The sequence below is a fragment of the Prunus mume genome, linkage group LG5 (genome assembly GCF_029339155.1).
Source record: "Prunus mume cultivar Tortuosa linkage group LG5, ASM2933915v1, whole genome shotgun sequence".
Lineage (NCBI taxonomy): Eukaryota > Viridiplantae > Streptophyta > Magnoliopsida > Rosales > Rosaceae > Prunus > Prunus mume.
In genome coordinates, this window is record NC_142702.1 from 17,085,113 (window position 1) to 17,098,151 (window position 13,039).

The 13,039-nt window shown below is 35.4% G+C and overlaps 2 protein-coding genes across 3 annotated transcripts; both read left to right on the top strand.

The window, feature by feature from the left end:
- The first annotated feature begins 8,220 nt into the window (after positions 1-8,220).
- On the top strand, positions 8,221-10,439 carry LOC103331545 (endoglucanase 4). The gene is made up of 6 exons (XM_089052600.1): positions 8,221-8,586; positions 8,791-8,883; positions 9,008-9,211; positions 9,448-9,559; positions 9,712-9,878; positions 10,004-10,439. The coding sequence occupies exons 1-6, from the start codon at positions 8,236-8,238 to the stop codon at positions 10,322-10,324; spliced, it is 1,248 nt and encodes a 415-aa protein (XP_088908726.1). The 5' UTR covers positions 8,221-8,235; the 3' UTR covers positions 10,325-10,439.
- A 1,274-nt stretch (positions 10,440-11,713) lies between these two features.
- LOC103331529 (expansin-A25-like) lies at positions 11,714-12,679 on the top strand. Of its 2 annotated transcripts, none has more exons than XM_008234160.2 (2): positions 11,714-11,876; positions 12,060-12,679. In XM_008234160.2, exons 1-2 carry the CDS (start codon positions 11,714-11,716, stop codon positions 12,677-12,679), a joined length of 783 nt encoding a protein of 260 aa, XP_008232382.2. The 2 variants fall into 2 exon arrangements, with proteins under 2 accessions (XP_008232382.2, XP_088908351.1); XM_089052225.1 differs by having other exon boundaries at positions 11,855-11,863; positions 12,062-12,679.
- Positions 12,680-13,039: the final 360 nt, after the last annotated feature.

Sequence of the window (13,039 nt, forward strand, 5' to 3'; positions counted from 1 at the left end):
AGCCGAGAAAAGGGCCTTGAGACATTATAATAGTGGGTCATTTATTTACACTAAAGAATTGCCTACTACAAACATTGGCTTAGTGCCCGTTTGACATTGCTTATTTAGGGCTGTAAGTGATTATTTTGAAAATTTTGAAAGCCCAACCTGTTTGGTAAAAGATAATAACATCACTTATTTTGAATAATTGCTATAAGAGAAAGCAATTAAGGAAAGCAGGTGATTAGCTACTTTTATTTTTTGATTATCCAGGAATTAATTTTAAAGAGGCACTGGGTTTAATGAAACTTTCAAAATTCCAAAAATAACCCTTTTTTTTACCAACCGCACTTCTAACAAAAATTTTACCAAACCCCAAATTGCTTTATTTCATAGCCGATTTCTTTCACAGAAAATCTAACAGTGATTATTTTTACAGCATAACAATATCAAATTGGCCTTTAATCAAATTGGCTAGAGCGGATGTGCTCCTCACTATGCACGCGAGTTCGAATCCCCCTCCTAGTAGTTTAGATTACATTGAAATAGAATATCGTTTGTATATAAAATAAAAAATTGCCTGCTAAAACTATAAATAAATAAAAATAACAAAACACAAAAAATGTCTTTACAGTTGGTCCAAACACAGTTATTTCAAAAAATTTAATTAATGAAGTGAGAGTTTTGAACTTGAAACATATTCTAAAATAAGAAAAATAACTACAACTAGACTAAGAACTAGTTAGAGAACTTCCACCGATCCCCTTTTGTCGCCTAGGCTCCAAAAACAACCTCCACCAAGGAAAAATTGTTATGGCAAGAAGTGGCCCTATGAAACTAGGCAAGCTGACGTCATGCTGATGTCATCATGATGTCAACGGTCAATTTAAATACTAAAAAGAAAAAAGGAATAAAAAACCAAGAAATTCAGAATTTTTTTTTTCTTCTATAAATACTTAGCCATGTTTTTCACTTCCCACCCTAAAATGCATACAAATTCCTCTCCTCATATCTCATGTGAATAGTGGTTTTCCTTGGGTTGCCATGGCAATGGGTGGGAATGCATCAAAAAATTACTAGGGCAGGCATTATTCACTTGAATAATAACTCCCCTTGCTTTTTGCCATGGCAAATGGGTAGAAGTGCTACAACTAGACTAAGAACTAGTTAGTGTTGAAACATTCTTAGAAAATGTCCATATGATGAACCTAATATAAGGCCCCAATCTGATTCTACTAATTATGTATGTTTCGAAGAGCCTATTGATTTCGCGGATCTAATTTTTAGGACTTCGGTGTTTGATGGTGGTGGTTCAATGTCTATTCCTGAAATACCTCCACCAAGCCTTTCGGTTCGGTGTGCCATTTTGGCTCAATACGGAATCAAACCAAATCAAGCCCACCCCTAATTTATACCATTGTTTGTTTGAGGGTGGTGTATATCGTCATTCATTTTTTTATTAGAGCTAGCTGCTCCATTGATTAGTTATGAAATACCATTAACTTTATGTGTGTTATCAATATCTCTACGTGTGATTCATTGATACATAGACAAACTTTTATTAATTCCTTCCTCTTAAAGAAAGTGTTGGAATGAATAAGTAGATATCTTCATTTTTTTATATTCATTATTTGGGTTGATGAACTAAATCAAATAGTTATATGAGTGAGAGAAAACAGCTTATATATAAATTTGCAGTAAAAAGATTGAGTCTCATTTTCTATGTTTTGTTCTTGAGGCCTTGTGTTTATTTGGAGCATGGCCTGGCGTTTGAACCGCGCGCAATGTTCTTGTGAACACCGAATAGGGTATCACTAGATATCAAAATATGATAGTCTCTCATATCATCATTTGGTTATTTTATTTAAAAGCTAAGAAGACTTCTGATGATATTCGCAGATAAGTACTCCATTTCACTGTAATTTATCCACCTACTCACTATACACATTACACAGTAGCCATTTTCACCTGCTATAATTGAAACCCATCCTTGCTTTTCTCTCGCACTCAAATCAATATCATATCACAAAGTATGGCCAAGTCCTTATCTAACTTCGCCACCTTTGTTGCTCTCCTCTGCCTTTACTTTCTCCTCCTTTCCTCTCACGGTTTGTCCTTAATCACATTAAGTTCTCTTGCCTAACTTATCATGCCTTGCATATGTTACGTTGTCAATCTGTAAATCTAGACAATGCGAAGACAAGAATTAACCTAATCAATGGTCCAAATTCACAAATCTCCTGACAGTAGTATCTTATGTTGCTAAATAGTTTCCTGAGAGATCGTTTCCGTTAAATATTTACTAATATTATTTGATTATTAATTATATTCATGTGAAAAAGATTATATACTCAAACAAACATATTTTATTATTATTATTATGGCAATTTGTTGTTGATTGTGCAGAGGTACAAATGGTGGAAGCAAAAGTGTGCGAAGAGCGTAGCAAAACATGGTCAGGGTGGTGTGGAAACGGGAGCCACTGTGACAAACAATGTAAGGATTGGGAGGAAGCAAAGGATGGCGCTTGCCATGTAGACTTTCCAGGACGAGCCTGTTTCTGCTATTTCGAATGCCAACTGTAAAATCAGTTTCTGAGGCATGCAATTATGGCATTATATTGGCTGTGTTGTGTGGTCGTACGTTGTTTCATTTTTAAGTCTCTTGCATGATATGATGATGATGATGTCGTGCTCAAAATAAAGGTGTGCTTGTAGTTGTACTAAATAAGTTTGTTTCTGTTGTTGAAACAATTGAGTCGGTGTGTCATGGTCGTCCTTCTTGTTTGATTTGTCGTATCATGTGGTGGACGGATTAAGGGATAAGAGGGGTGGCATGAGATGGCCGAAAATGTGGCTGTGGACAGCCTGTGGAAGTCTGAGACGAACCCATGGCGAGCAGCTCGGAGACCACAAATGCACACAAGGTGCTCGACGAAAGGCCAGAAAGGCCTGCGCTCACAGCAGCTGGGCCTTATTTTTATCAAAACTGCCTCGCCAAAACGACGTTGTTTTGGCTAGGGGCTTTTTTTAAAATTTTTTTTTATAAATGACCTGGCAGCAACCCAAACCCCCCTCTTTAATTTAATTGATTCCCAAAGTTGGTAGAATTTGTATTTTTGATGAAATTGATATATGTTCTTCATGGATTAGAATTTATTGATATATGATTTTGTTATTTGAATTGGAAATCATTGAGAGTTGTGGTCAGCTATTAAAGCTTGGTTGCTGGTCACTGCTCTAGATTTATTTCTCAATAACTTGTTCTACCAAATGATTATAAGCTCTCAAAAAGTCATATAATTGATCTTTGCTAAAGAGGATAGAGAGAAATTAGTGCATGAGAGAGATATTAGTGAGCAGTGATGTGTGTTGATGAGAGTACTTGTGTGAAATAATTGGATAGGAAATGACTCATTTGTCATAAAACCTACTAGTGCTTCTTTAAGAATTACTTCTAAGTGCTTTTTCAGAAAGCAATTTAATTTTTATTAAATTTTTTGACATTCTTCTATTAGAAGAAGTTCTTAAAAAAACACTTATAAACATAAGTGCTGAAGGAGTCCCAAACAGATTCTTTCCTAATAGACATTAGAAAAGTTAGCAACAGAAATTTAATTAATTCTCGCTGTACCGCTCGCATATCAGAAATTTCAAAAGCATTAATTAACTTACATATTAGATAAAGATTAATGTTTGACCTTTGCTATCAATTAGATAGTTCAGCAGCACCCAAAAAAAAAACAAAAAAAACCAAAGTAAAAAGGAAAAAAGATAGTGGGACTATATGGGAGTGTGCATTATGTCCAGCAAAAAATATTCTGACTAAAATATTAAGGATTACTCTATTATATGAGAGGGGATCGAACTAGGATGTAAGGAAACACGTATATTACTTTTGATTAATTGGCCTATAACCCACATTTTTGCTTAATTGATTTATAGTTGACTTGCATCATTTTATGGATTTGGTTAATAATCATGCGGATATATATGAATCGATACTCCAAATTCCTTGCCAATGAATATAGCTTAATTGGTTGAGCTTTTCCACCTACATCAATAGGTGGGCAAAGGTTCGAAACTTCCAAACTCACTTGTACTAAAATAAAATAAAAACTCCAAATCCCTTTTAATTCAAATCATCCAATCAATTATCAAATTGAAATCCTATTAAGTGGCTCCATATTGTTCAATTTCATACAAATCGTGGTATAAGATTTTCTTTATATGTAGGGAAAAAGAAAACAATTGCATACCTCGTTATTTTAAACAAACGAGCCTTCATTGTCATTGAGAGAAACCCTAGCCCCCTCTCTCTCAAAAAACACTCCTATAGCCGTTTTCACTTTGAGGAGGAAGTCACTGTACTTCCTCCCTTCTCCCCTCTTTTCTTCCTCTTCCCCCTTTATCAAAGACAGAAGGTTTGCCCCTATTTGTCTTTGTTTTGTTATGATTCTTTTAACCATCATAGGCGACGGCATCTTGACATCAAATCTCCACCTACGTTTCGACGTCTGATCTCTACCACCATCTTTTTTGCTGTTTCTTTATATTTAAAATAAGTTGCAGAGGCTCTTTGGGTTCTCTGTGTAGTTTTCACCTCTCCTTTTGTGAGAGCTTTTCACCTCTCCTTTGTGAGAGCTTTTCATCTCTCCTTTGTGAGATTATAGCTTGAGTTTTCCAAGCTTTATCCCTTTTTGATTATTCTGAGTTTGCAATCTTAGTTGGGATGCCTATACTAGAGTTTCTTCGATCCTGCGTGATCGTTAGTAGAGGGCACACACCAAATTTTCTTAATTTTGATGTTAGATCACTTCGTTATTGTAATGGCTTGTAGATAGTGTGTCTTGGTAGTTGGTCATCTGTGTCTAGTGGCTTTTTTGTGCTGAATTATGAATGTAATTCTAGAATTTCTCAACCAAAAAAAAAAAATCTCTTTATTTTTTACACACACAAAAACCTCCTTATGACTCACCAAAAGTATGGTAAGTGACTTGTCATGTGGAGATATATACGAGAGAGAGAGAGAGAGAGAGAGAGAGAGAGAGAGAGAGAAGATAAATCCCATGCACAAGAAGAAGAAACTCACGCCTAAAGAGGAAGAAACCAAATGAATTGTAAACAAATCAGAAATAATAAACATCAAATGCCACCAGTTTGGAAAAAATAAAATTTCACCAAATCGGTTGAAAAATAAAGTCCCAAGTATAACATATGTAATTTAGGAAGAGAAAATCCAAAATCTGGCTCATCTAGCAAGTTATGAAAACTTTACTTAGTCGAAATCTAGTCAATGGATTTAACCCAAAAACAAATGAACTTCAAGTAGAAAAAAATGAACCGTACTATAGGAAAAGCTTAGTTTTCTACAACAACAATATCCAGTAAAGAGGGTATGTATGCTTTGGGCGGTTGGGTTCATTTCAGTTAGTCCTTTTGCAGGCTTTTTTTATAATTTGGTGATGTTTGCTGAATCTAGCAGTTGCTCACCTGATCTGTTCAATTCAGGAAGAAAAGCATATTCGCTGTGTGTCATGCATGAACTAATTTAACGATATCAATCTTTTCAAGAAACAGAAACTTATTAAATATTGAGACCAAGTTATGATTTCAATAGATACTAGTTCATAATCTATATATATTGCGCAAAATGCAAAGAATGGTAAAACATTCAAAAATCTAAAAAATATCCTTAATTAACCAAAGTGCTAAAGGATTGTAAATTAATAAATAGGGATAAAATGATAAAAAAAAATATTAATGTGCTCAATCATAAATAAAAAAAATTTCACTTCAGTAATTATATAGAGGAAGTTACTCCCCCACTCCACTCCACCCACATCCTTTTTTTTGTTTTCTTTTCAGTTTACTTTTTTTAATCATAAATTGATACAAAAGTCCTTTACACATGATAAAATGTTAAAATGGTTAAGCCCCTCTAAAATTGGACAAACTGGTCCAGTCATTGTCTGACAGTGACATGAAATAACTCTTATGTCATTGTCGGACATGGACCTGAGAGTTGTTCAATGTAACTCTCAAACATAAGAGTTATTTCATGTCACTATTGGATAGTGACTGGACAGGTTTGTCCGATTTTTGAGGGACTAGACTATTTTGTCTTGGTACCCTCCTATTTATCCTTATATGGTAAAGCCCCTTTTTTATTTATACTTTTAAATATCTATTTACTTAGCTGATATAAAAAAGAACTGATGTTTGCATATGGGAAAAAAAATTATGGAAGCACGAGCCAGTGTAGCCCTTTTAGCAGGATCCCCAGGCTTAGTTGAGTCTTCAAGGAGGGAGAGAATCACAATGAGGCCTGACATTGCCTCGAAAATAATATTGGATATGAGTTTGTGTTTAGGAATTGTGGAAAAGGGTTTGGAGTTAGGGACTTGACAAAGGGTTTTGATTTGAGAATTTGAGGAATTTGTTTAGGGTTTGTGTTTGATGTGAAGGTATGAGGATTGAAGGGAAAGCTTAGAGACGACCTAGAATCGGCCGCTCTAATTCCAAGAAATATTTTTGCTCACCACTTTAACCTAAGGTGTATGCTTACCACCCTTCTTAACACTTGATACGTGTCCATAGCCATAACTATAATTTTTTTACATTGATTTATGTAACCATGGTTATGCTTATGGACACGTGTTAAGTGTTGAGAAGGGTGATGAGCATACACCTTGGGTTAAAATGGTAAGCATATATATTGGGTTAAAGTGGTGAGCAAAAATGCTCCCCTGATACCATGCTAAAATATGAACACGGTTTGAATACTTTATGTTAATTGTAATATTCTTCTCTGAAAGGAGGAATATATAGGGGTTTACAAGTAAATAGATGCAGGAATTAATTAGGAGAATATCTCCTAATTATCATATAAAAAAAAAGTAAATAAATCACCTAATTAACTTAAGAAATAAATCTCCTTAATTTGTTAACTCACATCAAAAGTTGTCCGCGAATGCCATTCTATTTTTAATTTTTAATTTTTTGTTGGAAAATGTCATTCTAATTTACACATTCGAATAAGAATATCAATGTGATTAAAAACCCTAAATAATTTATTTTCTAGAAAGGCAACTACTTGGGTTGACTAACAAAAATAGTGTAATCGGGGTCAAGTTTTAAGCTCCTGTTTTTCTATTGTTGGTTAATAAAATTTCCCTCGTACTATCAGGTTTCTCAAGAGAAAAAAGGTTGACAATCACAAAAATCTAGAATAAATCATAACAAAATAAGTTAAGAAGAAACTATTGAAGATGAATTAATTGTACATTTTGGCAACAACAAAAAAATTGTACAGGATTTGAATTTCTATAACAGTGCGTTTCTTCCGTGTCCCTTTTGGACAATACTTTCCCAAAATAAGTTTCCATATGAGCATAGGAAGATTTTTCCTGGTTTCCTTTCGTAAATTGTATTTCCTTTTTACTAATAAAATTTCCTTGTTGAATTAGGGATCCATGGTATATAAACAGCTGCTTACTGAGTTGCTTTTGATCGATTCAGTGGGCTGTTCTCCAAATTGTTCAAGGGGTATAGAATATATCTAAGTTTTTAGCTTTCTTCTTGATACTCCAGTGCTAGAAATACTCTTCAATTTTGATACATAAAAGTGGGTTGTGAAGAAAAGAAAATATGAGTAAAATCATGTGCACTAGTTACCTTTCAGGGGTGTTAATATTAGCTTGGATGTTGACAATGGCCGCAGCACAAAACTCTGGTTCGCATAACTACGCTGATGCTTTGTCAAAGTGCCTTATGTTTTTTGAAGGCCAAAGGTCAGGCAAGTTACCACCTTCACAACGAATTACTTGGAGGAAAGATTCTGGTCTAAAGGATGGCTCTGATGTTGGTGTAAGTCTGTCTCTCTCTCTCTCTCTCTCTCTCTCTCTCTCTCTCTCTCTCTCTTAAGAACATTGTTGAGAAAAAACTTCCTTATCAACTGTTGCATACAACTATGTCTCCATCTCTCTCATCACATGACTAACCATGTCACGAGAGAGATAGACACATAATTGTATACAACCGGTTACACCTAAAAATTACAGGAACCGATTACTTTCAAATCATATACAAAATTACTCATTAATAATATATTAAATACAGAGTTTCTCCACACATGTCAAACCCTAATTTAGCCAACATGGACCTAAATGCATGACATGCTCTTGTTCCACCCTCTCAGATGGATCTTGTAGGAGGTTACTATGATGCGGGGGACAATGTGAAGTTCAACTTTCCCATGGCCTTCACAACAACAATGTTGTCATGGAGTGTTCTAGAATTCGGACAATTGATGGGCTCGGAACTTCCACATGCTCTGGAAGCCATCAGATGGGGGTCTGATTATTTGCTTAAATCCACAAGTGTTCCTGATTCTGTTGTCGGTGTGGTTGGTGACCCCAATGGCGACCACACTTGTTGGGAAAGGCCTGAAGACATGACCACCCCTCGAACCACTTATGTTGTCAACAAAGAAAAGCCAGGATCAGAGGTTGCAGCTGAGACTGCAGCTGCACTTGCAGCTTCTTCCATGGTGTTTAAAGATTCAGACAAATTCTACTCAGCTTCGCTGCTTAACCGATCTATCCAGGTATGCAATGTTCTCTTCTCTTACAGACTTATGTTATGCAGTGAATCTGTACCGCACATTCAGACAAGAATCAATATAATCAATGGTTCATGTTCACAATCTAACACGAGCATCATAGATTCATAAAGTTTCTTAAGTTTCCTTTTTTTCTATGTATATATTGAAACTTTGGGACTAATAATTTTTTCCATGTATGGATATTAGGTGTTTGAATTCGCAGATAAGTATAGGGGGTCTTACAATGACAGTATTGGTGAGGGAGCTTGCCCTTTTTACTGTGATTTCAGTGGCTACAAGGTACACTTATGTGATCCTAATTTCTTGTTTTCCAAATTTTAAGCACTGGTCTAATTTTTCATGTTGTGCTGTATTAAAATAACTAGAACAGAATTTTGATACACAAGTAATTACTTGTTTGCAGGATGAACTGCTTTGGGGAGCTGCGTGGTTATACAAGGCTACTAAGATACCACAATATTGGGACTATGTCAAAAACAACATACAGTTTTTGGGACCCACAGTAGTAAGAAATATAAATGGCATTCTTGTTGCCTCCTTAACTGGTGATGTCACTGAATTTGGATGGGATTCAAAACATGCCGGCATCAACATACTTGTTTCTCAGGTGAGTTTTCAAGAGCAGTGTTAATGTCAGTCGTCTGTGTGTGTTAGATGGCCCGAATCATAATTCTTTTTCGGCCCACATGTGCACAGGAAACTGACATAAGTGTTCTTAGAGTTTTCAATCTAGAACATTATTTTCTTGATCTCTTATGTTTTGATATATAGATAGTGAACCTTATATTTGTACATATGTTGAACCTAGCTTAATTTTCTTCTTTAATTCATTATTTTTTGCAGTGGGTAATGACTGATCCCAACAATGCTAATCCCTTTATTCCCAAGGCGGACCAGCTTGTCTGCTCTATTTTGCCTCAATCACCTGCTCAAAAATCAGTCACCTATTCACCAGGTAGTTGCCTAAAACAGACCTACTGAAGCTAGCTAGAATACCATATGTCATGTTATTTTTCCAAATTAATGCGAATTAAAATCGTACAATATTCAAAACTTGTATAAGAAGTAACATAATCTTCTCTTCTTGTTTTTGGATTTTGATATTAGGTGGACTCTTGTTCAAGCCTGGAGGAAGTAACCTGCAACATTCAACATCCCTATCATTTCTTCTTATGGCTTATGCTGGCTACATGAAAGCTTCCAACAAAGTGATCGATTGTGGCAATAATTTCATTGTCACTCCAGCTAGCCTAGTGAATTTCACCAAAGGACAGGTACATAACATGAAATGTGTGATTCAGATTTACAGTCTAAAAACATATTTTCGAAAAGAAGCATACGTACAAATATTGATTCATTTTTATTGTTGGCTGACATTTAATTGGTAATATTAATGCAGGTTGATTATATACTAGGAAGCAACCCACTAGGGATGTCTTATATGGTGGGATATGGGAAAAAGTTTCCTCAGAAAATACATCACCGTGGCTCAGTCAATCCTTCCATGGAAAACCACCTACAACAAATGCAGTGCCATGAAGGAGACTTGTATTTCAAAAGCAACGATCCAAACCCTAACATATTAGTAGGTGCAATTGTGGGAGGGCCTGCCGAGGATGATACATTTGAAGATTCTCGATCCAATGTTCAACAATCGGAGCCAACCACATATATCAATGCACCTTTTGTGGGTGTATTGGCTAACTTTTTGAAAGGTTAAAGCCCCATTTTCATAATCTCATATACATTTTGAACAAAGAAATCACTATTACGGTATATTTGGATGGAATGGCTTCAAATTGAATACGACATTACAATACTACATTGTAAGATTATAGTCCGTATATACCATACTTTAGAATAAAAATAAAATGAAAAGAACAAATGGATTTCAAATGACTCCTGACATATAGTCATTCCAAATCCATTCCAAATGTATTACATTTTTAGTTATTTCGAATACATATTGAATACAATGTTTACTAGTTTTTTATATGTAGCAAATGTGTATAGCTTCGTTGTCAATTTCAATCAAATGAAGCCTTAGTCTTCGTGAGTAGTAATTCATTGTTCGATCAAGAAGATGAGTTGATGTGTAGTTCTTCATCATTTGTTAAAGATTATAATTGTTAATTGTGAGCATGTTTAAACCTTTTTTTTAGAGGAGCATGTTTGATTTCTAAAGGATTATTTTTTCTAATCCAACTAATTATTAGGATTTATTCAGATTTTTCATTTATTGAACTTTTGAAAATATATTTTTATTGAACAAACTTAAGGAACCATACAAATTACAGTTCTAAAATAAAAGATCCTAAATTAAATCAGTTTTTTCACTTATTGAACCTTTGAAAACTCAAGAAACCATACAATCCTGAGTTAAATCATGAGGTTCCTCGAATCAAACAATATTAAGACCTAGACTTGCGAACCAAAGGTTAAGAGAGTATAAGAAAAGGGCAAACTGGGTCTAACTCAGTGAAAAAGGACCTAGACTTGCGAACCAAATGTCTCAGGTTCGAATCTCATGACATCTTTGTTGTGTGTGTTTGAGAGAAATCCTCCTCTCCTGCAGTTTAGACTATCGCTTGTACTAAAAAAAAAATCATGAGCATTATCAGGAGCAAAACGTACCAACCTATGAACACTGTTTATTGAATATAACTTATTCAGTTTAAACAAAATTAGATTAATAGGAAAAAGGAAAGAAAACAGATCTCCCGACTTATACTTGGTACAAATTACCAGCCAGATAATGATATCCACCTCAGTTTTGCTGATTATGGGCATGGACCTTAAATGTGATTCATTTTAAATTTGGCATCACTTGCAGCACTGGATATAAGGCATTACCAACCAAGTTTAACATTAATTGTGTATTTAATATGTTACTGCCATAATATGAATATGGTTTAGGATGATTCCAAAGACCTTTATTGGACCTTGCTTGCATGTTTTGATTTACCAACAAACACACCAATCTAATTACACGTGGAAAAGGAATATTCATGATGACGACTATATATATATACATCTCTGTATATAAATGTGTGTGTGTGGGTGTGTAGAAATACAATAGAATTCAAGTTTCTCTCACTCTCATATAGCCATGGCTAAGTTTCAGAACTTGTTTACATGGGCAGTGTCCGTCATCACTCTTTTGGCTCAAGCCATGGGCAAGAAAATCACCATTGGTGCAAACGCCGCAGACAATGACTGGGACAATGCACACGCAACGTTTTATGGTGACATGGGAGGAGCAGAAACCATGCGTAAGTGAAGAATATAATTTGTGTATGCATCCACGGTTGCATCCATAACCTCTCCCTCACAATGGTAGCACATGTAGTGATGTACATATTATGAGAGGAAGGTGTATATAATCAAGTATTCGATATGTAAAATGAGATAATGATCGAGTTTTAATTAACTTATTGTGATTGTTAATTGAACAGAGGGGGCTTGTGGATATGGTGATCTCTTCCAACAAGGCTATGGCTTGGAGACAACAGCTCTGAGCACAGCACTATTCAACAATGGGCTTACTTGTGGTGCTTGCTTTGAGGTCATGTGTGTAGATGATCCACAATGGTGCATACCAAATTCTGGCACAATCAAAATCACAGCAACCAATTTCTGCCCACCAAATTGGGATCCAGCTCCTGACCATTGGTGCAATCCTCCAATGAAACACTTTGACTTGTCCATGGCTATGTTCACAAAGCTTGCACAGGCCAAAGCTGGCATAATTCCTATCAAATATAGAAGAGTCCCTTGCTCTAAAAAAGGAGGGGTTAAGTTTTTGCTCAAAGGAAACCCGTTTTGGCTTGCTGTTTTAGTGTACAATGTTGGTCGTGCTGGGGATGTGACAAGTGTCAGAATCAGAGGGTCTAAGACTGATTGGCTTCAAATGTCGCGAAATTGGGGCCAAATTTGGCAGATTGGAAGCAACATGGTAGGGCAAAGCTTGTCGTTTCAAGTGACTACAAGTGATGGGAGAACACTCAAGTCTGATAATGTTGCTCCTGGAGATTGGCAATTTGGCCAAACCTATGAGGGGAAGAATAATTTTTAATTTAGTCCCTCATAGGACTTGTTTTGCACCTTTTCCTATGTGGGTAATTTTAAGAATCATCTTGTAATGCAGATGGTGAATAATAATATGGTGCTCATTAATTGTGAAATCCATGATATATTAGCGGCTTTAACTTGTTTTCTTTACCATGAAAACTTCAATTCTCCTTAATCACTTTTGGTTAACTTCATATCTTAAAGTTGGATTTGCACCCCAAAGTGAATTAATAAAGCTCATTACACCACTTTAAATGTTCTCGTTTTTATTAATTAACAATTGTCGTACGTGAGATTTGAACTCAAAACTTCTGCGAACAAAGGGAAGATTGGATGCCACAAAACCAAATGATCATTGAGAACC

Excerpts from the sequence above, each read along its gene's own strand:
- LOC103331545 (XM_089052600.1), top strand. The coding sequence starts at position 8,236 with ATGGCCTTCACAACAACAATGTTGTCATGGAGTGTTCTAGAATTCGGA. Across the intron at positions 9,560-9,711 it reads ATCAGTCACCTATTCACCAG|GTGGACTCTTGTTCAAGCCT; the intron begins GTAGTTGCCTAA and ends TTTTGATATTAG. Across the intron at positions 9,879-10,003 it reads TGAATTTCACCAAAGGACAG|GTTGATTATATACTAGGAAG; the intron begins GTACATAACATG and ends ATATTAATGCAG.
- LOC103331529 (XM_008234160.2), top strand. The coding sequence starts at position 11,714 with ATGGCTAAGTTTCAGAACTTGTTTACATGGGCAGTGTCCGTCATCACT. Across the intron at positions 11,877-12,059 it reads GGGAGGAGCAGAAACCATGC|AGGGGGCTTGTGGATATGGT; the intron begins GTAAGTGAAGAA and ends TTAATTGAACAG.